At 36.2% G+C, this 26,224-nt stretch overlaps 1 protein-coding gene across 1 annotated transcript; it reads right to left on the bottom strand.

Annotated features, from left to right (window-relative positions):
* Positions 1-5,678: 5,678 nt before the first annotated feature.
* LOC100245160 (prefoldin subunit 6) lies at positions 5,679-25,546 on the bottom strand. The gene is made up of 5 exons (XM_002269390.5): positions 25,258-25,546; positions 25,065-25,135; positions 24,784-24,908; positions 24,094-24,154; positions 5,679-5,975 (listed from the first exon to the last, which is right to left on the bottom strand). Exons 1-5 carry the CDS (start codon positions 25,343-25,345, stop codon positions 5,919-5,921), a joined length of 402 nt encoding a protein of 133 aa, XP_002269426.2. The 5' UTR covers positions 25,346-25,546; the 3' UTR covers positions 5,679-5,918.
* Positions 25,547-26,224: the final 678 nt, after the last annotated feature.

Raw genomic sequence — 26,224 nt, 5'->3', positions numbered from 1 at the left:
ATTACTGAAATCAACACTTCCAGAATTTAGAAAGGATACTTGGATGGTTCCACTTTGAGAATTGAGATTGCCCCACCACAAGGGGCAAATATGTTGGACCAAAAGTATATCCTCTCTAAAGTCTGGACAAGGCAATAGGAAATATGGTAGGACTAGTATTGATGAGTCCCATGACTTTGAACCAAAAGTAATATCTCCATGTGCTTCCACTTGGGTTATAATTCAATGTCAAGCAACCATTCCCCTTAGTTGAAGATTTTGTGGAAAACATTCATGTGAAGTGTTTTTACTAATAATTCATGTTTAGTTGACTCTATCCTTGTAATAATTCTTAAGTCATGACTCATCAAGAAGTACTCCTAGCAAAAGAAATAATATTTGACAACTAATGGGAATTAGTGGGGGAACATGAATCATCTTTTGATTTCTCTTGTCAACTAGGAAAAAAATCGTCAGCAATAAAAAGTACTAAAATGATAGTGATGTTTTTTTATTTTATCTTAAATCTAAATTAATTTTAATTTAACTTGAAGTCTAAATAATATTAAGTATTAAATTATTTATTTTTATATATGTATTCTTACTTAACTTTTTAAAGCAATTATTTAACTTATCACTCATTTTAAGACAATCTTGTCTTAATGAAAAAAACAAAATTATTTTTATTTTATATTTTAAAGTAACTTGCTTGAAGAACTTAAAACAAAAAACAAGAACATTCTTTTAGAGATTTTTTTATCAATCATGAAAATTGGAATGAATTAGTAGCCGATGAATTTGCTAAGAATGCATTTGACAAAATAATGAGTGAGAGTACGGACAACTTAAAAGAAAGATGTGGAATCAAGCGTATGGTTTTCAAGTTCATTCGTCATGTCGTCATTCAACCAATATGAGGATTATACAATGAATGTAGGAGTAAATGCAGTACAACCACATACATACATTCTATCTATTTATCTATTCGTGTGTGTTTGTGTGTATATATAGGCTCAATAATGGTTGATCATGAAATATCAAATTTAATAAATAAAAGAAAAATCAATAAAGGCTCAATAAAACCGATCATGGAATATCAAATTTAACTAAAAAAGAAAAGAAAGAAAATCGATAAAAATAAGAGGGAAAATGATAAATGAATTTAGCTTAGAAAAATTGTGGATTGGTCTATGTAATGTTATGAGTATAAGGGACAAACTTCACATCTCACATTGAAGATGATACCAAAAGATATACTGGGAGTGGAAATTGGAAAAGAAGTAGGCCAGGCACTTGGTAATGATGGTTGGGGTTCAAACTTCTCATGAACTATATCATACCATGCGCAATACTGGAAGAATAATTACTTCATGGTTGTACGACATGTGATTTCCTCAATCATTCCCCTTTGTGGTGACAATTCCCTATCAAGATTTTCCACCAATGGTGGTGGTGGTGGCGACCGGTGCAGAACACACTTTGGGTAGGCAGCGACTCAAATGGGTACGAATGAAGTATATCCTATCCTATGTTCTATTTATTACCTAGATCTATCAATCACCTATAATGGAGGGGCCAATGAAACTAGGGATTTTTTTTGTCTTTTTTTTTTTTTTTTGGGTTTTTTTCTTGTTAAATTTGATTTTTATAATAATAATGAGACCTATGGAATAAGGTAAAACCGAAAGAAATCAATCAAGATTTGTTATCAAACATTCTCAATCTAAGATTTTATGCCCACTTAGAGATGACATGAATCTTAGATAGATGTTCAAAACTTTTAATGCTCATCTACACGAGAACAATACATGTGTAAAATTATATTCTTGAGATGATTAAATTTTATATATTTTACATTATAATTGGACTCGTTGTCATTTTATTGTGACAAGATCTCTCATGTAGATATTCTCAGCTTTTTTTTTTGTGATTATTTGTTTTGTATACAGATCATTATATTTTACATATTTTATATTAGAATTTGACTCATTGTCATTTTATTGTGACAAAATCTCCCTTGTAGATATTCTCAACTTTAATATATATATATATATATATTGTGATTATTTGGTTTATATACGGATAATTAAATTTTACATATTTTATATTATAAATGGGCACGTTGTTGTTTTACTGTGACAAGATCTCTCATGTAAATATTCTCAACTTTGTAATATTATTATTTTTTTGTGAATATTTGCTTTGTATACAAATATTTAAATTTTACATATTTTATATTAGAAATAGACTCATTTTTATTTTGTTGTAAGACATTCTCCCATGTAGATATTCACGGCTTTTTAATATTTTCTTGTGTAATTATTTGCTTTGAGTATAGAACAAATAATTTTTTACATGAAAAAATATGGGTCTTTACACACTCAACTGTTTAGTTGTAATATTGAAACATCCATGTTAACCATTTAAGATCTAATCAATATAATTAACATAATTGAAACTTGAAAGACTACAACTTTATCAACTAAGGGAAGGGCTCAAATTTTAGCATATAGTTAAAAAAAAAAAACAAAAAACAAAAAACCTAGGTTATGTTTAGCTCCCAAAAAAATAGAAAAACAAAAATAATAAGAAAAATATATTTTTTTTCATATCTAGTATTACTAAATATATATATATATATATATAAAATAAATATAATTAAAATTATTAAAAAATTTATATATTTTAAATTATTTAATCTTTATATGGAATAGTTAAATAAGCAAAAAATAAATTAAATAATTTATTAACTTCAAATTTATTTTTTATTTTTCTTCAATTTTTTTTTAACTTTTTATTTCGATTTTTTTTTTCTTTCAAACTTTGTGGAAGCCAACATACCAAAATATCCATCTTTAGAACAATTACCCAAAAAAGAAAAAAAAACCCACAAAGTATAAAATTATAAATATGGTTTTATTTGGTTTACGTTACTAGCCTTACCCTTACATGTCGGAAAAACAAAGCGACAAGGTACTCAAACGTGCAAGGAAATTTGTAATTGTAGAACAAAATGGCCACGATGTGTGTAGGTTGAGTAAGCTACACACCAAAATCCCAACCACAATTTTCGGTAGACATTTTAAGAGAAATTAAGAAAACAAGAAGGAGAAAAAGAAAGGAAAATTTTGGAGGAGCATGCAAGATGTTCCATTAAGTGAGGACACACCAGAGTGTGGTACCCCATTAGATTCATTCATCCTCTCCAAAACCAAAAGAGTGCATGACTCCACCTCTCCAACTGAACATGTCAACCAAGGAGAAGGAGACTAATACAATGTCTACTGGCTAGCTAGCTTCTCTAATGGTGATCAGGTGGCATGTTTTCTTCTTCCGTAATCATGATCATCCTATGGAGCTTTCTAGTGCCATTTGTAATTGTACCCCCCTTTTTTTGTTTTGTCTCTTTATTCCTTATATTCGCCGGACACTAGGGCTCTTCATGTGCCCACCTAGGTGGCCGTTACGCGCTAGTGAAGTCTGCCGTGTAATTACACACAATCCGTAGGAACCGCGTGCTCTAATACGCCCAGTGGTGGCCGCAGCGCTAGCCTTCTTCTACACCTTACAAAGATCCCCATGCTTCTGCTAATGCCTAATGGGATTCATCATAGAATTTCTCCCAAGCCTTTTTTTTTCTCTCTAATGATGTCTGCCCAATATTAAAAATTTAGACTATTAAGATAAGATTTAGATCATAATATAAAGAAATAAACTATTAATATTATATGATATTATTTTATTGGCCGTGTCTATCCCCAAAAAAATACACTTTAATACTCTAATTGGATCCTCTTTTATATATTCTTGTAGATAAAAATATTGAAAGGAGTGACTTGTTGCTTCTACTTGCCATTTTTTGGGGCATGAAAATTGAAAAGTATTTTAATAAATTTTTTTTTCTTCATATTCTCGTTAGAAATAGTAAATTAGCTCCTATACGGCTATACAGGGGTTGGGCAGATGCATGAAAGGAAAAAATAGCATCAGATGGGTGGGGATGGTTTATGAGTGGGAAGGTAATGAAATTATTTTCAAAAAGATTTTGAGATGAGAATGATGGTGGCGGGCTGATATGAGACCACGTGAAGAATATGTGGGGTTAAACTGAGAAAGAATATGTGGGGTTCCTACTTTCACTCCGTGTCTTTGTGCTTGGAGCATTTTTTTTATGATGCAACCCCTCTCCAACTTCGTCCATCCACTCCTCCTCCTCCTCTCCTCCTCTCCCTTTTTAATTTCCAATCTCCTTCTCTTCTGTCTCCACCAAAAATGAAAAAGGTGGGGCACTTCTTTTGTCTGTTTCTATTTTTTTTCATTATAAAATTTCCTTTGACTTTATTCCATGGAATATGCCATGCCCACACAAAAACTCAATTTTTCATAGCTATCCTTGATTCTACCAAAAAAACTAGGAAGGAAAAATAAAATTAAAAAAATAGAAAATAAAATCAATAAAGTATTTTATTTATTTATTATAATTTTTTATTTAAAAACTAAATAATTAAAAATTACATAAATTTTTAATTAATTTAAAATTTTTTATTTCTTTATTTTTATGATAATTATAATAAGAAAAAAATTAAATTTTATCTGGCTGATCTACGGACATTAGTTGATAGGTCCTTATCTAGGGAGTAGGGCCTTGGATTTGTGATGTCTTTTCCATCAGGTTATAGATTCAGTGGGGTACGGATATGATAAGGATGCCCAAGTTATTCTATGCACTCAAAAAAAAGCAAAAATGGACAACATGAATCTTATGAATTTAATATTTATTTTCTTTTTATCACTATATAGATGCCTAAGTCGGAAAGGAAATCCGAAATCGGAAATCTAATGATCATGCAAAATAGTTAAAAAGAAAATGATAAAAAAGAGAGAGCAGGGGCAGCATTCTGTTGGTGTAGGCTCCTAAAGAAGAGCTTGAGATCTGAGTTCAAAATTCCTATTCTGGATGCTGTGATTTAGTGGGGACTTCAAAGGCCGATTCACAGAGCAAAGGGTATTATCAAAGTAAAAAGGGTGGTCCAGCTAAATGCCCAAGTGTTTTAAATGCCTACCAGTAGTACCCACAATATCATAATATCGAATGTTGACCATATTCCCTAATACACACCTGCTACAAGTATCAACATAAAATGAAATGATACTTTTGATAGACTTAGAATACTAGTGTATTAATCAATGCTAGTGCCAGTTTTGAGTTGATTGACTCCCACTATTTCATGCCAATATCAACAGTGTGTCTTCAGAGGAAGTACAAATTGTACTGGCAAAGCGTGTTGTGTCCAAGTTTTCTATTTTGGTGCCGACTGGCATGTTAGAAAACCCACCGCAGGTTACTGTTGTTGTGGTCTTATATTTTCCCTATTTGGATAAATCAATTATTAATGGGTATATTCTATCAGTGTCCCATCCAAATCATCAGTTTTGGGCTCACAGAAAGTAAGCTCAAAGGCCTGCTAAGGCAAAAGAAGGAAGATTGAGGAGGCTCATTCAGTTTCAATTTTGGGCTAAAGAAAACTCATCCCAACCAAGCTCAACTAATTTTTACCAGTTAGGTTCTCACCTCAGGTCTCCATTTATAACCTTCCCTTCAGCTTCAGATTCAATGGCAGCTCATGTTTGTTTAATGACTATGAATATAAAAACCCAAAATTAATAAAAAGTTAAAAACCCTTGGCATCATAGGTTCATTGATCAGTTTAATAAACCTGTCTGTATTAAGTAAAGTTGTGGCCAGATACAAAAAAAAAAAAAAAGGAGACCATATTTTTCATAAAAAAAACAGCCCACAAAAGCAGAGTGACAACAGCCAGGATTTGTAATGTTCACTACAGTTTCAACTAGAGACAAACAGGAGAGAAGCTATATATTCAGACATCTAAAAGATAAAAAATGATAGAACTGCCCTTAAAATGTGCACATAATGGATATTATGCTTTGGCTTTTCCAGGCTGTAGAGCTTGAATCTTTTGTTGTAATTTAAAAACCTGCAAAATTAAACCAACAGAAGCAATAAATGCAACCGTACGAGATAATAGTAGATACGATTCCAATGCAAGCAATATGACTAAGGGAGTCTCTATTTCCAAGCAAAACAGAAGTGCATAAAAATGATTCAACTGTGAATCATTGTCTTATCATCCACAATGTTCAACTAAATTGTACCAAAGGATATATGCCACAAAACAAAGGGTATCAAATTAAGACTCCAAGTGGCCATGTCTTAGCCACCAAGTATTTGCTACAAATTAAATACCAACTCAGGGACAGGGTTCTGCCTCTGCCCCTCCCAATAAGACAATACAAAAAAAGAAAAAATTAGAGCATGACAAAAAGGGAAAGACACTAAAACTAGAAGGGATGAAAATCAGCCGAGTTAGCAAACAATAGACAATGCAAATCAAGTCATCACCTTCTGAGTTGATGCATCGAAGGACAGCCAATCTAGTCAGAACACAGAATTCCACGATAGAAAAGTAAAAGGGATATATTTCAGCAAAGTTGCAAGCAACAGATAATGTGGAACATGTCATCATCATCTTTCAAATTGATCACTTGGAGTACAGCCCAAGTGTAGTCAGCATTCCATAATTTGCAAGATACAACCATTAAAGTTAACCCAACCACCATCCACCATAGAACCAGGCAACCCCCCACACAACCAAGGAAAGATGGAGAGGAGGAGCACCTAAAAACTAAATTAAGCAGAGAAGCACAGGCTGCCTTGGTACAAGTGATCCCAAAGATATCTGGATACCCAAGGCAATGCCTAGGGAACAACCCACTCTTGCAGAGACTAGAACAAACTCTACATGAGCATCAGAAGGCATAAACCTCAATCATTTATCTTATGAAAATGAATAAATAATTCATTAAAGCACCAGACGAAGCGCAAATTGGATGAAGCAATTATGAAACTAAAATCTATTATTATCTTTTTAAGTGGAGAAACATTCAGAATAGGGGATGCATAAAATTAGCTTTTAAGAGTTGCAGATTTGCTAAGCATTGTGACCAAAACCCAAGAGTTGTGTCCTAGTAAACTTAGCTTATTTTGAGTATAGGAATTCCTACTTTGATGAGTAATATATTTCATGGATCCTTTGTTCTCTAAATTTTGCCTCAAGCTGCATTATCTAGGATAAGATAGCAAGTATTGCCTTAACTTCCATCAAACTAGCTAGGCCGAAATAGAAAAGAAAGGAGTTCATGGCTAAGATACACCTGAAACTATGAAAAATGGCAGAAACAACTGTTCTTCTTTGCCCTATACGATTAACCGGTTCCCAGCTGAGTCTTAGTCCTTTGTGTAGTGAAATGTCCAAGAGGGTAAGGGTGGTCTTTGTTGATTCTGAGTCCTTTGAGCTTCACTCTAGATGAGTAAAGGGGTGAGTGAGGTACACCGGAAAGAGGTAAAGGCTATAAGAGATGGACCAAGTTGAGCAGAGGAATGCTGGCATGGCTCCTAGAGACCCTTGACCATGTTGTAAATGGAGGGGGGAAAGTTGTTCAAGGGAGAAATGAAGGACCATGGTAGATGGTTCAAGATAGAAATTGCAATAAAAGGAATTGGAAGATACATTCGATCTTCTTTTTTTCTTTTTTTTTTTCTTTTTATAGGTAAAAATGCAATTATATTAAAAATATATGGAAGAGGCACACCAAAGTACACACAAAGTATACAAATAGCATCGAAAGGTAAGCAAAAGGAAAGAGCAACAAACCACCACCCAAACAAAACTGAAGCCTTAAAGACCTAGGAACCCAACATGCTCTTAGCCAATCTTGCCTTCGTTGTTCCCATATACTAGATCTTCCCCTTGAACCTTTGGAGAAGAATTTATCAAACAGATTAAGCTGGAACCCCCACTGCTCCTCCCCTACACTAATCTAATATAGGGGAACTTTTGAAATTAACCAAGTATTCTAGATTTCGAATCCCCCTCTCAAAACGAGATGTCTAGTTTGCTTTCTCTTCCCCCTTTAAGTGGAAACATTATGCCCTCTCCTCACCTCCATCTTCCTCAAAAGGATATAATCTCCTTTTCAAAACCCACAACTAGCATCCCCACAAAATTATTGAAACTTGTCAGCTTATGACAGATCCTGTCACTAAGATGCTCCTCCCCCATCAAACAACTAGTATTCTCCCCAGAAGACTCGAGATCCTCTAACCTATCCATAGTTTCCTTAAACTCGGGTCCTTTCAAAGCCTTCTCCTAGAATTCCAACAAGAAGCCATTTTGAAGCACCATACAAGGAAGCCCATTTCTAACTGCCACAGGACCCAATAGAAAGACCCATCTTCGGTTGTGACCCATTCTCTCCACCTGGATAAGAATCCTTGGGCTGATACAATAGTGCACTGCTGTCACCAAACAACCCAACTGTAGAAACCGAAAGATTAGAGAGAGGAGAAAAGCCTACCCTAAGGTGGAGGAGGAGCAATAGAAAAACACCTACCTTTGAAACATGTTACTTTTGCCAAAAGAGTATTGACTCCTGATCTCCTCACCTCTAAACCCTAGGGCATCACCAACACAAGAGGGTTGATGAAGGACTCTAAGTTGCTCATTTGCTCTCTATCGAAAGAAGATATCTAGAAGCCCTTTTGACCCTTCTTCTTCTTACTTATTACCCCACTATCACTAACCATCTTGAAGTCTATGGGTGGGCTACTAGGAATAACCACATGCCAACGCTTGACAGGCCCACCAAAGCACCCTTCCTCCGACTTGCTTTTCTTTGCCATGAACTAGCCCAATTGAGACTTGCTAAGGAGAAGATAGAACATGCTTCATTACTATTCTTGAGGGGTTCAACCTTCTAGGATGGGTTATCATGGGTCGTAGGTTAAAAGAGTTGGGTATGGTTTTGACAATAAGAATGGATAAGAGAGCAAGTATAGGGTCCAAAGAAGTTCGAAGAAGACCTCCTTAGTAATAGAAGGAGTTAGCCATGTGAAAGTTGCTAAAAAAAAAAAAACCCTGAGAAGAGTAAGAGAAGCAAAGTGGCTCCAAGTTCCCGATGCTATGTAATTTTCAAAGATGGAAGCCCTTAGATTTTGTTTGGTAGATAAGTAAGAAATTATCTATCACCACGTTCCAAGTTTCAAGAAGTGAAAAAAGGGGCTAACATTTAGTGGAAGCTCCATGGTCTAGTGAAAGTGGCTCTATAGAATGATGCTTTGGATTGGTGGGTGCCAATAGTAGGTTGCACTCATTTGGACGTTTAGAGGGATGTATCTTGGGTTATATTGCCAAGTTTACCTCTACAATTATGGGGCATGGAATTCTCTAAGAGGGTATAGGATGCTTATAAGGGCTTCATAACAATCGATGAAGAGACCAAACAGCTTCACAAGCTAAAATGGGCAAGAATCTTGGTAAAAAACAACAGAAAGGAAGTGCCAAGAAAATTAAAGGTAGTTGTAGGCTTTACTTCTTTTTCAATCCCACTATGGTGGGAAACTCAATATATGACTTAGCTTTGCAAGTTGCAACTACGGTTAGATCCCCAACCAAAGATTCAAAAGTGAACAACAAGAGCCTCATGCAAGAAGAAGAAATGGTGTCAAAGTCACGTGCTTTGGTGCTCATAGGCAAGGGGAAATGGAGGTAGGGAGGATTTGGGAGCTGTCAAAATGGATTTGTTTAATAGAGGAGGGGTGGTGCTAGCAGCCTCCCATGGGCCTGAGATGGATGATAGAAACCTTCGCTCTCTCAACGTGCTCCCTTTTAAAAATGGTGCAAAAGAAAAGCAAAAAGGCAACCAAACATCTTTTAAGGGCTTCAATAAGGCTGCTAGGGGAATTGTCGAATGCATATATATCGCTTGTGAAGCTACCGGACTGAATCTTGGGGAATCTAGTGGGGATTTTAGGGCTATAGGCTTTGAGCCAAATGGGCGAAGTAGAAAGGAGCTTAGGGATGAGTTTGATGAGGTCAAGTTAAATTCACAAAGACTAGGCTCAAAGGGAGGGGTATATCATTTGAGATGGGCTAAGAGTAAGTTGGCGGGCCTTTTAATGAGAGGTCCAAAGAGCATGGGCTAATCACAAAGAAAGGGCAAGAGTGGGGCACCAATTTCCACATAAGAGTCCTAACAATGGTTTAAAGGAGGCTCAGAAGACCCATTCACACAATTAAAATCTCTTTGTCAATCAGAAGAGGATCACTGGGAAGAAGCAGTGGCCCAAGTCCCAATTTCAAAGAGCCTCATGAGAAAATGTTGCAGAAGTATCCTTGATGAGAATCAACATCTAATCCAAGATCTATTCAATAAATGGATGAAATTATTTAAATAAATAAAAAATCTTAAATTACTTAATGAAAGTTATTTAGGTAATTTTGCAATTTTTTAGGTGTCATTCTTCAATAGTAATTGGTATTTGAGTTTTATTTAGAAATTAGGAAGTTTTTTAATTCTCTTTAAAAGAACATTTAAACTTTCTATTTTCTAAAATAAAATTTTTATTTTGAAGTCTATATTTTGAATCCTTAGAATCTAAAGGTTTTTTTTATTAAAAACTTTATAAAGTAAGCTTCTAATTCTAAAAAGAGTTTTTTTTTTATTTCTTTTAAACTTTTTAGAAGATTTAATAGCTTTAGGAAAGTAATAGGAGTCCTACCTAGTTACCATATAGGTTAGATTTATTTTTTTATAGTTTTATTCAAATTCTAGTACTTTCGAAAATCTATAAATAAGGTTTATTGATGTAAAACATGATTTAAGTATTGATGATCAATAATATTAAGTTTTTCTTTGCATACCTTGCAATTTTCAAATGTGACACTCCATTAATTATCTTCCAAGTGAAATTTATAGAAAGCCTTAGTGAGATTTTAATGTTCTTTCTCATCTTCTTTATCTTTCTAATAGCATTCTAGATCTACTTGGTATCCCAAAACATGATTAGAACTTACATTTATCTCCATACATTTAATTGGCTTTGAGATGAGAGGAGGTAAGAGTTGGTTTGCCATGGAGGTGAAATCCTTTGAGATCTCTATTGAGGAGGCTACAAGTAAGCTAAGAGGAGTTCTTCTAGAGAGGGGAAGAGGTTGCTCCAACTAGATTAGGTTTGGGGAAGTGAGTTTAAGTTGCTTGCTTGAAGGCGTAGAGGGTTGTCGCAAGGAGGAGGGAGGAGGGGTCAAAGGTTTGCAACAAAGTGTGGAAGCTTAAAAGGGTGCAAAATGGGGTGGGAAGGTCCATTCTTTGCTCAATATGTAATATGGAGGCTAAAAGGTTTACTTTGATCTTCCCTAAAGATATATGCGGGCGGTTGGTCCACTCTAGCCAATAAGCTTCATCTCTTGGGGATGACTTCGTTGCCTCACTAAGATTAAGTATTGGTAATCAATAATATTAATTTTTTTCTTTGCAGCATACACACCTCTAGGTAGTGATAGTTTCACTTGGTATGGTGAGCATGAAGGTTCCTTCAAAAGTCGGTTGGGTAGTAGCTTTCTTTTTTCCTAAGACTAGGAGGAGCATTTCTTAGGCATTCTCCAACAATTGCTTCCAAGGTTAATGTTTGACCACTCTCCTATTTTTCAAGACCGTGGAAGGGAGAGGAAAGGCAAAGCTCCATTTAGATTTGAAAATATGTGGCTAACAATGAAAGATTTTTAGGGATCTTATCAAAGAGTGATGGCCAATGTATCAAGGGTTGTCCAAGTTTTGTACCCGTTAAGAAGCTACAAGTACTGAAAAAAAAAATATTGAAGAAATGAAATAAAGAGGTGATCAATAATGTATCAATCAAGAAGGAAGTTGCATTAGAGATGATAAGTTATTGGATTAATTGATTAAAAAGAATGAAAACATCCCGAATTTGTAAAACTAACCTTCCCCATTTTTGAACTTGAAGAGTAACCCATTTTTGACATAAATACCCTTCAACATTTTCATTATTTACATGTGTGTTTTAAAATAAAGGGTTGCTTTTGCAAGAAAAAAATGAGGGCATTTTTGTCAAAAATAGGTATTTTTTAGGTTGAAAAAAGGTGAAAGATTAGTTTTCCAAAGTGGGGAAGATTTCATCCCTTTTAATAGGTCATCCCTAAGTTATTGCAACAACATAGAAAGGGTAAGACCTCTCCTAGAGGAGGACAAGAGATATCAGAAGTTAGCAAAAGATAAGTATAGTCATTTAGCCGTATTAGACTTATGGAGATAGAAATCAAGGACTCTTTGGTTAAAGAAGGTGATAACAACACAAAAAAATTTCACCACATAGTTGATGCAAGGCGAAATGGTAATTTCATCAGTAGTCTCAAAATCAATGGATTTGGTTGGAAGAGGAGGAGCATAAGGTGGCATTCTATTTTCCTTCAAATCTGTGCTTGAAAATCCCCAAATAAGGAGATCTGACGTGGTAGTAGAGCTTTTTAAATGCATTGAAACATCAAATAGGGAAAGTTTATAAAGAGCCCTTTCTTGGAGAAAGAGGTGCTATCAACTCTTTTAGAGTTAGGGGGACACAAAGCACCACATCCCAACACTTCTCAATTGGGTTTTGGAAGTTTTGTCAGCCTATTGTGGGAAGGGAGGTGATGCAATAAGGGTAAAATACATTAAGGGTTATAGGTCAATTAGTCTTGTGGACAATGTATAAACTTCAAGCAAAAGTTCTAGCTAATAGACTAAAAAGAACGGTGGGAAAGGTGGTGTCAAAAAACCAAACTATTTTTATACGCAGTAGACAAATTCTTGATGCAACTTTGATTGCAAATGAGGTCATTGATTCGAGAATGAGAAGCTCATGCAAGTCTAGTTTGCAAATTGCATATAGAAAAAGCATACAATCATGTGAATTGGAAGTTTCTCTTGTCTATTTGGAAAAAGATGGGTTTTGGTCATAAATGGAGAGAGTAGATTCACCTTTGCATTTCCTCTATGAGAATGTTGGTCCCCTTCCAGACTTTTAGAGGCTTGCGACAAAGGGACCCTCTTTCACTTTATCATTTTGTGTTAGCCATGCTAATAGATGTTTCCTTTGTCTTGTCGAAGAAGAGCATGTAGACCACATTCTAATTCATTACTCTAAGGCTAAGGTTTTATGGAAGTTAATTTTTGCACTCTTTAGTGTGACATGGGTCCTTCCATTGTCAGTTAGAGAGACCCTTTCTGGTTGGCATGGTTCCTTTGTGGCAAGAAGCATCAAAAGGTTTGGAAGGCAACTTCCTTATGTCTCTTTTGGACCGTTTGGAAGGAAAGAAATAGGATTGTATTTGAAAATGAGGAGATTTCAATTCAAATGATGAAAAATTCTTTTGTTTGTAGTTATTGGTATTGGACTAAGTTGTTTATAGACAAAGGACCTTTATCTTTAATCAACTTTTTTGATTGGTTGGGTCCTAGATGAGGGTGGGTGAGATTTTTCGAATCCCCTCTTCTTTTTTGTTTTTGTCTTTACGTGCCTGTTGTATACTCTATATGATTTGGGTTGACCTTTGGGCGCCCTTTTTTTCTTTATATATGATATACTTCTGCGTTTTACCTATCAAAAAAAAAAATATATATATATATATATATCTAAGGTTGAGTAGGGAGGATTCATTAGTGGCTTCAAGGTTGAGGGTAGAAGGGAAGAAGGAATACATGTTTCTCACCTATTGTTTGCAAATGATACTTTCTCTTCTATGTGGTCAACACAAATCAATCGAGATACTAGAAATGGATCCTAACATGTTTTGAGGCTACATCAAGTTTAAAAGTAAGCATGCAAAAAAGTGAAATTATTCTAGTAGGGGAGGTGGACAAAGTAGCTTCTTTATTTGGATACAAGATGGGGACATTTCCTACTTATATTGGTTTGCCTCTTGAAGTGTTTCATAACTCTTGTGTTGTGTGGGATGTAGTTGAGGAGAGGTTCAAAAGGAGATTGGCTTATTGGAAGAAGTAATACTTGTCTAAAGGCAGAAGATTGGTTCTTATAAAGAGTACTCTCTCAAGCCTCCCAATCTCTTTTGTCCCTTTTTTTCAATCCTCATAAAGGTAAGGATCATAGTTTAGAGAAAATTTACCTATCAAAAAAAAATATTTTAGAGAAAATTCAAAGACTTTTGTGAGAAGATATTGGCGAAAGAAAAAAGATGTATCTTGTGAGCTAATCAAATGTGTGCAAGGACTAGAAGCATAGAGGGTTGGGAATTAGAAGATTGGAAGTTCTTAATCAGGCCTTATTAAACAAATGGTTGTGAACATTTGCTCTTGAGCATACAAGCTTGTGGAGGAAGATCATCCTTGGAAAGTTTAGGGAAATGGAATTGGAAGGGGGGTGGAGTACTTGAGAGGTAAGGGAACTTTTGGTATGAGCTTGTGGAAAGACATTAGAAAAAGATGGGAGGATCATAGTCTCAAGTTAGCTATCCAAATCAAAAATGGTGGATGGATGGGTGGGGGAGAACTAGTTGATAGAGGCTTTCATTTTGCACTTCATACAAGATTCTAGCAAGAACATTACAATTGCAGATTTATGGGAGGGGGGAGGAAGAAAAGGTCATCATTAGATGGTGCATTTCAAGAGGCCCTTCCAAGATTGGAAGTTAGAGGGGGTAACCCACTTTTTGGATTTTATTTACTCTATGAGAGTGCAAAAAGGAGAGAACACTTTACTATGGAGAGAGGATAGGAAGGGCAATTTCAGTGTAAAGTTGCACTACAATTCTTTATGTGTAAGGCTAAAGCAGTATTCTCAACCAAAGAAATTTGGGGGTCTTGAGCTTCTATGAAAACGTGTTTTTTTTGCTTAGGAAGCAATTTGGTACAAGATCTTAATTGTAAATGTTTTAATGAAGAGGAGGTAGATGATGGTCAACAGACGTAGTCTTTGTAAAGATTGTGAAGAATCAATTGATCACATTTTGATTCATTGCAATAGGACAAGAGTGCTATGCACATTTCTTCTAGCGATCTTTTGCCTAAAAAGGGCACTTCCAAGTTCAGTGAGAAATCTCTTCCTTGAGTGGAATTTTTTTTTTTTTTTTTGATAAGCAAGCACAATTCATAAAGAAGAGGCTAAAGAGCCCCAAAGTATACAGGGCGTATACAAGGCAGCAAAGGCCAAACAAGCAAAAAGCCAAAAAAAACAAACCACCCCTTAACTGGAGGCAAGCCACTCCAGGAAATCTAAAAGGGAATGCGGCTCCTCTTCCATATACAATTTAGCTCAACCCCAGATATTACATACAAAAGAATATTTAAACCTCTGAATTGCTAAACCCCCCCCCCTAAAGGCTAATCTATTCCTTTCCTTCCAAATTATCCAAAAAATGAATAACGGAATGGAATTCCAGAACTTTTTCCTTTTTTTCCCCACAAAAGCACCCCCTCCCCCAGCTATATAAAACCTCATTTACAGTATTAGGGAACACCCACTTGACCCCAACTAAACCCAACACTAAGTCTCATAGCACTCTGGCCACTGTACAATGAATAAAAATGTGATCCACACTTTCCGTTTCGCAAGCACACAAAAAACACCGATTAGGGAGCTGTCAACCTCTCTTTTGGAGCCTATCAAGAGTCAAAATCTTTCCCCAAGTCGCTTCCAACGCAAAAAACATGATTTTAGTTGGGACTCTTTCCACCCAAATTTTGTTTTTCAGAAAGTTGACATCCATAGGCCTATCCAACCAGCTATACGCATCTTTCACTCTAAACTGCCCACTTCCCCCTCCCTTCCAAGAAACTGAATCATCCTCCCAAGTTATCCTGAAGCCTCTCAACGCTTGAAGTAGCTCACCTACCATCTCCACCTCCCAGTCATTAAAATCCCTTATAAATCTCAAGTTCCAGCCTCCTTCTCCAACATTCTGGTCCCACAAGTCTTCAACTATCGCATTTCTATTGGCTGCCAAGATGTAGAGATGCGGAAACCTTTGGGACAGCGCTGAATCCCCGCACCACACGTCAGTCCAGAATCCGATTTTATTACCTTTCCCCACATTGAACACCATTTTATCCCAGCACCAGCCAGCTTCCTTTAAAATCTCCTTCCACACCCCCACCCCACACGCACCCATAGCCTTTTTGGTCCTCCAACCGTAATCCTCTTGTCCATACTTAGCCACCAGCACTTGCTTCCAAAGGGCCTCCTTATCAGAAGCGAATCTCCAAGTCCATTTGCCAAGTAACGCTTTATTCATAATAGTAAACTTCCTAATTCCTAGCCCCCCATTCACCTTATCCCCACACACCACTTCCCACTTAACCAGATGAGCTTTCCTCTCCATGTGACCCCACCCCCGCCCCTCCCCCCCCCCCCCCCCCCCCCAAAGAAGTCTCTTTGCAATTTTTCTAATCTTCTTGCCACAGAAATAGGCATTCGGAATAAAGACATCTGATACACTGGCATGCTAACCATAGTGCTTTTGATTAGAGTGATTCTCCCGCCCTTTGAAATATATTGGCTCTTCCAAAGGGCAAGCCTTCTTCTCATTTTCTCTTCTACCCCATCCCACCCATAGGCAGCCCCAAATACACAGTCGGCAGCTGCCCCACCCTACACCCTAACTCTAAAGCCAGCTCCTCTATCCTTTGCACCTCCCCTATTGGAATAATCTCACTTTTAGCCAAATTAATTCTTAACCCGGACGCGGCTTCAAACTAGAACAAAATCCAACTTAAGTTCGTTAAGTACTCCTTCTTCGCCTCACAAAAGACAATAGTGTCATCGGCAAAGAGCATATGAGCAATGTGGGCAGCCCGCCCTCTACCACGCTGAATTTTACACCCTGAGATAAAACCCCCCTCCATAGCCCTTCTGATAAGAACGCTCAACACTTCCATCCCCATGACAAAAAGGTAAGGGGACAGGGGGTCCCCTTGCCGCAGCCCTTTTGAACTCGAAAAGAAACCAGTTGGTGTTCCATTCACCATAACTGAGAATTTGGCTGTGGAAATACACCACCACATCCACCTCAGCCACTTAGAGCCAAATCCCATTTTTTCCATGACCTTCAAGAGGAACTACCAATTAATACTATCATAGGCCTTCTCTATATCTAACTTGCAGATAACCCCATTATCCCCCCTCTTATTCCAGGTGTCGATCACTTCATTTGCTATTAGAGAGGCGTCAAGAATCTGTCTACCCGTGACAAACGCGTTCTGATCAGGGGAGACTACTTTTCCTATCACTTTTTTAAACCTGTTGGCCAACACCTTTGCCAGCAACTTATAGAGGCCCCCCAAAAGGCTGATGGGTCTAAAGTCCCCTAGATCCTCAGCCCCTCCTTTCTTAGGAATCAGCACCATAAAAGTATTGTTAATACTCTTAAGGAACATATTCTGGTCATGAAACTCCTTAAACATCTCCAAGATTTCCTCCTTGACGAAATCCCAGCAACATTGCTAGAAGAAAACAGAGAACCTGTTAGGGTCTGGGGCTTTATCCCCATTCAATTCCATCAGGGCCGACTGGACTTCACCCTCAGTGAAGGGAACCTCTAGCATCTCTGCTTCTTGCACGCAAATTTGATTAAAAGGAAGGCTTCCAATGTCCGCCTTCCACCCCGAACTTTCTGAAAATTGCTGCTGAAATGCATTCGCTACCCCTTCTCTAATTTCACGCTCCTCTGTCAGCCTAAGCCCATTAATTTTAATTCTGTCCATGTGGTTAACTCTTCTATGGGCAGAAGTCATTCAGTGGAAATATCCCGTGTTCCTATCCCCTGCCTTTAACCAAAGTTCCCTTGACACCTGCCTCCAGTGCGTTTCTTCCAAAACTACCCACTTGGCATAATCCTCCTTGGCTTCCTTCTTACAAGCTAATTCCTCCATTGTCAAGCTTCTTTCATCCTCCACTCTGTCCCAATACTCCACTTGATGGAGCGCAGCCTCCTTGTTACTTTCCAGATTACCAAACTCCTCCCTATTCCAAACTTTAAGCTTCTGCTTCAGCTCCTTCAATTTCGCCGACAATCTAAAACTGGCGCTGCCATTGACCTCTATTCCCCACCACCAATTCCGGATTAAATCCTTGAACCCTTCCTTGAGTGGAAATTTAAAGGGTTGGATAGGAAGAGCATAATTGTTTGGTGTATAACTCCCCTTTGTTTGTTCTAGTGTATGTGGAAAGAGCATAACTGAAGGATTTTCCATGAAGAACTCTCAGATTGAAGGTTGAAGGGGTTCATTAAATCCCTACTGGAGTGGCCCCATGCTTCGATGGAAATGTAGAGCTCCTCAATGATGGATTTCTTAGATAGCCTTACTTGTGGATGGTTCGGTTTTTTCTCCTGTAGGCTGTTTTTGTATATGCCTTACAGTGTTCTGCTGTGATGTTTTGAATATGCTACTTGTATACATAGAGTGCACCCCGTTTCTTTGGCCCTCATTAATAGATGCTCAATTTGTTCGTCCAAAAAAAAAAAAATCTGCCCAGGCTAGTAAAGTTTCTTCTCAAGTAACCTTTCTGCAGTAACAAAAATGAGTGAAATTATGAATTCAAGACTTCCTACATTTCTACATCTACATTTTCTGTGGAGCAGCAATGGCCACAAGGAAATTCTTTGCAGGCAGTTCATGACTATTATAAACATTTTGCTGTATCAATTTCTTCAATCCATGGTGTCATTCATCAACTACCAATACAAAAAAAAATGCATGGGTATTAACCAGACTGACTTCCAATCCAAGGTTAATCCAGTAGCATATTATGTTCTTTTTCTGAAACAGAAATACAAAGCACTTATGAAGACATTACTGCAAATGTTGAATTTGAGAGACAAAACTAGAGAATAATTCAAAGAATAAAAATGGGGAACATAAACTTTCCCTAATAATTTCACATTTTCTGCTCAGTGATTACTAATCATGGTCTAAAATCAGCTCCACCTAAAATGCACATTCTCTAAAAATTCTTTTGAGGAACGAGCAGAACATTGAACACCAAAATATTACTGACAGTTCTCATCAACAAAGAACAATTAACATTGAGTTACTAATATTTTAATGGTACTTTTCAACTCTAATTAGCAGGGAACAAAGATCATATTGCTACTTTCAGTTTTTGGAAGGGTAAGTTGAGGACTGGAAAAGCTGTCACCAAAACTTCTTAAAATAAAACCAACAATTATTAGCAAAATTTATTTCCCACAACAATTTATCCGTGCTAATGTATGTCAATTAAGATTAGAAGCAGGAAGTTAAATTTTAAAATGTTGTTTTCACATAAATAAAAAGAATTATTACAACCACTCTATCAAAGGGGAAAAAAATATTACAACCCAGCTGCATGAGTTGTAGACTCCCTTTTTTTTTTGATAAGCAATCAAAAGATATATTAACAACGATTTTTGAAAGGGCATGAGTCATAGACTTAAAAAATTACATACCAACAAGGAGGTGCACACCACAGAAAATTGAGACTAACATTAACCATTTCAGATAAAACCATACAGTAGTTGAATGGGGAGTAGCAATCAAATGCCCAGGAACACCGAACAAAGTGAGCGAGACCTGCTGGATCCATTAGCAGGGCTGTCTTGGTGAAAGTTCTTAGCTGGATTATAGGGACCCAATGACTAAAGGCTAAAATCAGGGGCCAGGAATATTCATTAGGATGAGCAATCCCAGCCCAACTGGCTTCAACACCAAATTCAGCAAGGCCAAGGAAAGGAAATTTAAAGCCTGCCCCATGTTAAAGTTGGGGATACCAGGCTGACAGTGGACTGGTCTAGAAGCAATATTGATTTAGAAAAACACTAAGCACAAGCTTCTTCCTTGCTTTGTCACCTCAATCAATATTGACAAATGCACCCTCAAGCATTAATGTGAATCAGGATAACCTCTCTACTCTTGCCTTTTTTATAGGTCGTGCAAAGAGTAAATGGCCAATGTCCTAGCTAAGTTTTCCTCTAGGGGGGATCCAAGAGGACCTGATCTTCAGGAGTTGGTGCATATGGTTGCACTCAAACTTTTCTAACAATTGGATTGAATCACCCTAGTTCAATTTTTTTTAGCACATATCTCCACTAACTACCTCTCCATACTTAAAATTCTAATTAGTGTTGTTCTAGGGATTGAGAGAATCCAGTATAATTTTTATGGCCATGCATTAGGGAGGCAAGAAGATATCACCTTATAAACTAGAACAGGGTTCATGAGTCGAAGCGTGAAGGGTATTTGGAGCTAGGAAATAATGTACTCTTGGGTCTAGGTTTTCAAGATTTCCTGGGGAGATTCATTTGCCATGCCATAACGTTACTAGAAGTATTTATTGGTTACTTGCAAAAAATGGTATACAAACATTGTGCTTGAGTGCTCATATTGATGCCCCCTGGTACTTATCAAAAAATATTGATGCCCCCTGGAAATTTATCTCCAAAGTTTCCTCAGACTTTAATTCACATGGCCATTTTTTCAATGAGAGATGTTTGAAACTTTATTCCTAGTAGGATTTCTAGAGGGGGATCCACTGTGCTGCCTTCTCTGTCCTAACTTTTATCATGTTTCAAAGGTTATGGATCTTAACATATCACATAAATTATATCAGCCTCAACTTTGCCCTTCTTGGAGTTTCAATCTTTGGCCACTCTATCAAACCAGGAATTTGCTAATCTATCTTATTTACTGCTCTCTCTGAATCTACTTTACCTTTTTCCATCATTTCATGTCAATAGGCTCAGGACCTTGGTTCCATTAGGTATATTTTAGGGCCAATTCTTCTTAATGCATTTTCCAAAGGTGTATCCCCAATTGCATTTCTGCAGGCTTATTCATCTGAAAATTCCAGAGTTCCCCAGAGTCATAATCAGATTATCATATCACGGTTAGTTCCAGTAATAAGGTGAACACCATTGCTCAGCTATAAATAAGGAGCCTCTTCAAAGCTCTTAATCCTCAGCGTTGGACTCTCCGCTTAGATAGTGGTGTGACAGTGCATAATATCTTTCTCCGTTGTGCCATGACTTGGAATTTATGGAACACATATCTCAAGAGACAGGGTTGGCTTGGATTTCCATTATAAGGGTTGCAGACATGATGTTTATGCTTTTAGATTTTGGGAGAAGTTACAAAGGTAAAATGCCGTGCTTGCTACTCTTTGGTTATTTGACTAGATAGGAGTAAATGAATTTTTTACAAAGGATGGAAGCCCCTTGAGCATTGTAGATGCTTTATAATACCTCTCTTTTTTTGTGGTGGTCCATTTCTAAAGTTCTCTGGTGTCCCAGTTGGTAGTGTTCTGCTCATAGAGGAATGCATGCAGCAGAGGAGTGGTACCAGTGGTATCAACACTCAGATTGGGGTGGGTACAATTCAGGAACCCTTACATTTAGGTTGGCTCATATTTAACACCAATGGGTGTTGAAAGAAAACATTGGACAATTGGGGATTGGTTGAATCTTCAAGATCACTGTGGCAATGCAGCTTAAGACTTTCTTGAAATAGGTAAGGGTCGGGCTGGCAATATAGACTAATATTGTAGAATTACTCAAATGTTGAAACAGGAAAAGCCTATGGGGATTAGTAATTTCCTCGTGGAAGAGAGAGCAATTGTCAGTAGCTTCCAAATTTCTCACAAAAAATGAGCATAGAAATAGGAAATGTAGTCCCAGAAGATTTTAGAACTTTCAAGAAGGTTGGGATCCTCTTTCACAAAGAAGCCTAGATCCAGCAAACAGGTAACAGATTGTTTGGCTAAAAGAGGAGCTCCAATGCTAGAGGCATTTGTAGGGAGGTTTCTTCAACACTGAACTTTAACATGGATATGTGGTTTCTCTTTAGGTATTTATGAAGCAGGCTCAAATTTTCATGGGTTGCTTTAGATTCTTAGCTAGTAAATTTTCTTTTTGATGTCCTTTTTCAAGGACGGCTCGTCCCCCCTAGATTTCTTAATTCTTTCTATCATTAAATGAAATATTCGTTTTCCTACATAATTAGAAAATAATATTTCTGAAATTTTCCAAAGAGTCCTACCTTTTTCTTTTTTTCGCCCTTTGGAAAAGCAAATATCTATATCTATAACCATAAAAGTGGCAGCACATAGTGTTTTATTGTGACTCTCGTATGCCCTCATTTCATGAAATATTTATAACAATATCACTCACTATAATTATAACAATGTCACTCACTATATTTACAACAATGTCATGTCATTATATTTACAACAATACCATTCACTATATTTACAATAACAAAGTCATCTCACTAAATTGAATTTGTGGCTCTACCATTATGTTTTTCATATTTCAAAGGTGTATAATTTATGAATTTGTTTCCACCCTTGATATCATTTCACTAGAATAAAAATTCTTTTTTTTCTTTCATGGGTAAATTTTTGTCCCCATTGGGACTTAAACCTAGAAACTCTTACAAACCGTCCCCAACCCTTTACCACTTGAGGTAGGCCTCAAGGGCCTAGAGTCAATAGATTCATTAGCAATAAGCACAACATGTAAGATTTGTGTACTAGTCTAAACCATCTTCCAGATGACTAATTTCAACTTATTTGCAAAAATCTTATCTAGAGCTTGTATAAACCTTCCACTAAGCTAATAGGCTTAAAATCTCCAAAATCCTCTATACCACTTTTCTTTGGTATTAACTTCTATAAGAAGAGCTTGAAGTATGAAACTCATTCAAAAAGCATAACCACCACCTCCTACTCTTCAAAAGCCCTTTGAGATGCAAAAAAATCCACCTCACTGACAAATCTAGAATTAATCCATGCAATACCAAGTTAATTCACCCTAGAAGTCTCTAGAATTAAAAAAAAAAAAAAAAACCTCCTACCTTAATTTCATAGGCTTCTAATAGCCATTCCCCATTAGCCATGATCTCAGTGAAATCATTCCCCACTTCTATGAGGCTTCATACCCAATATACATTTAAATATCAACAGTATATGTAGTCAGACCTGAATTATTGGAATTTAAGAAACTGCCTACTTGAAGTGAGTTATACAACCCAAGTTACATTTACAATCCAACTCACAAATTAGAGTAAGAAAGGGAAAAAAATTAGTCTTCAGCCAATACCAACTTATTCAAGATTGTTTATGAGATAAACAAACCAAGCCCAATCATAGCCGTACAGTCAGTTAATTCTTTTAGAAGCTCAAATAGCCTATTGCTCAGTTGTGCTCAACCTCATAGGCATTCTATGAAGACAAACTAAAGTACTCAATCTCATCTCTCTCAGAGCCTCCTTGAGATCATTCATAAGAAATGAACGAAGGTCAATCCTATTTTGGACCTCGTTAATTTTGAAAGCCAAGATCAAGCAGCTTTACCACTTAGCTCAACTCTTTTACAGCCCTAGCCACTACTAGCACACCTCAACCTGTGCTTTACCAGCATATTGCATGATGAAGCAATGCATAGAAATACTGCCATGGAGTTGTAACTATAATAGTAAGTTGATGTTACTGAAAACAAAAGAAATGATGATAAAAATTTTTAGGCCAAGTGACAATCACTTTTCCAAACAGATCCATCATGAAATGGCATTAAGCTTGTTAAACAAATGACTCAAAAAGGAAACTTTTACTAATAAAAGGGAACATGATAATAATTCAATTATAGTATGAAACTAGTATATTTCAATACTACCAACTTAAGCCTTATATTTTCTCTTTTACAAGTTGGAACTTTTACATGTTTTTTTTTTTTATTTTTTTGATAGGTAAAAAGATAATATATCAAAACCGCAAGAAAAGGCGTACTAGGTACACACAAAGCATATAAGGAATGCCAAAAGGCAGTAGAAAGAAGGAACTTTTCTACATTTGCCTTAAGAATTTCCCTAATATGACTTAACAGACATGTTTAAGGTGATGCATTGACATGAATAAGTTAAATATGAGTATAAAAAAAATATGTGATATACTCGACTAAAATAGGTGTCATTTGGTAGCACTTCTCAATTTCTACTTCTTGCTTCAAAGAGAAAAATAAATAACTAAATAACAGCATCTTCCTCCCAAAGGGAGAAAGTACTTCCATAAAACAGTCATCACTTTAAGACAATTTTCAGAAGTTCTAATTTGAAGTTGAACAACCACAAAGATATTATCATATTGCTCAAAAGTGGCAAGCCATGAAAATATCAGAGAAAGCAACTAAAATACATATTCAGGGGAAATATACTAACCGCCTCTTTCTTGCTATTTTGCTTCTCTTCTAGATCTTGAAGGGTAGCATCAAGACGCTTCCTGTTGGGTGGAAACCCAACAATTATAAAGAGAAAAGGAAGAATTCAGTGGCTTGTCACATTAGAGTATAAATATACAAGTAAAATGAAAAAGAAGTAAGAACATTCACCAATGTGAGACAAGAATTACACCTTATCAGAATCTAAGTACAACTTAATAAGAAAAATAACTAAAGACATGCATTCAAGTTCAAATGTAAGCAAATTTCACTGCAGTTTCCTTCAGATGATTGGGTAGAATTTTTTTCATTGCATTCCACATTCATGATGTCCATCACTGCATTCATAGGCCATTGCATAAGAAGGGTCCAAGAAATGCCACTGAATTTCACTCAAAGTCAGCACCTTTTTTCCATCAGAGAAGATAGGAAACCATCCCACAACTACACTAGATATCCTAGAAGCTATTATACAAAGGACTACAATGCAATTTTACAGTGTAATGAGCCATTTATTTTTCACTCACTGATGTGCTGCCAAGGACTAATGCCAATAAGTAAACATGACAACACAAGAAGCTACTAACTATCTAGGGAGGTGCAAAAGATAAGTCATGTGAAAAAGAATGTGAATAAAAAATTTCAAATAAAATGAAAACAGTAGTTATCAAGTAAAGTATTATAAACATACAATTCAGCAGAGATATAATCAATTCTCTTGCGCACATTTGCGTTTGCCTCGGCCAAATCCTGCTTCACAAGAACTGGACCAATCAATTTGAACACGTTGGCATCTTCCCTCAACAGATCCAACTCCTTTAAACACAAAACAAACAAAAACCACCAATTAATCACAAAAAACAAGATCCTCCACTCAACTGTATCAATTCGAGGTTTTCTCCATTGAAAATGATTTTCTTTTCTTTTCCACCCCTTTCTCAGCAACCAAACGATAGAGATAAGTATAGAGACCTTGAGGACGAGCTCGTTCTCGCCAAGTTGAATAGTGTACTTCTTTCTGACTTGGTGATTCTTTGAAATGTCTGAAGAGGAACAAAAATGTTAGGGTTTTGCATTCAAATGAAATGCAAAAACAAGAGATAATGAAAATAACTAGAGGATTGTAGAGTTAGGGCTAGGATCAGGGCATGGGTTGAGAGTTTGCCTTTTTGGAGTTTGCTGAGATCGTTAGCTTTGGTCTCTAATTCCCGCTGTAATTCTCGCATAGCGGCTGATGATGATGATGACGCCATCTGTTGTCTTCTCTTCTTCTCTTCTCGTCCTCCAAGAGACAATTTCAGTCTCCCACTATAACAGTTAACCAGCAAAGTTCAAACCGAGCCCATTTCTGCGGCCCAATCCAATCTTTTCTTTTCCTTTTATTTGATTAAAGGGATGAAATAATCCCGAAAATTTAACCCTCAACCTTTTCAACTTAAAAAATAATTTAAAAAAAAAAAAACCTCTTATAAAATATGAGAATTTATTGAAACTTGTGAATGATTATCCATATTGATATATATATATATATATATATCTCTCTTTTTGTGACTCCCTATAAAAGGGAGATACCTCTAATGAAATTTTATTCTATTCTTTTCCTACATTCTAATTTCTTTTTTTTGTTTTCTTCTTCTCTCACTTTGTTTTACAACAGATTATCAGTACGACTAATCTCTACACAAAAACGTAGGTGATAAACTTACATCATACGATTAATCTCTACACAAAAACGTATGTGATAAACTTACATCATAATTTTCTAATTTATTACCTTTTTATCTCTATTTTCAATTATTTTATTTGAATACATAAATATGTATAATCCCTATAATCAGAAGTTATGAGGTAAATTATAACCAAAAGTTATGAAAAATATATGTAATTCCTATAACCAGAAGTTATGGAGAAAAATTACAAAATTACAAATACATTATCAAACGCTATATATATGATCTCTAATTATTTATTTTTAATCATACAATATAACTGAATGTTATACCAAACAATATTATATAGCCAGAAGCTATAAAATAAATAAATAAATAAATGTTCATAGTATGAAGTTATGTACAAATTTACATAATGAAAGTTCATAGCTCAAAGCTATGCACAAAACTATAAAATGAATA

Source organism: Vitis vinifera, chromosome 10 (assembly GCF_030704535.1).
Source record: "Vitis vinifera cultivar Pinot Noir 40024 chromosome 10, ASM3070453v1".
Lineage (NCBI taxonomy): Eukaryota > Viridiplantae > Streptophyta > Magnoliopsida > Vitales > Vitaceae > Vitis > Vitis vinifera.
Note: the sequence above shows the minus strand (reverse complement) of the source record. Positions and strands in the feature narration are given on the sequence as shown.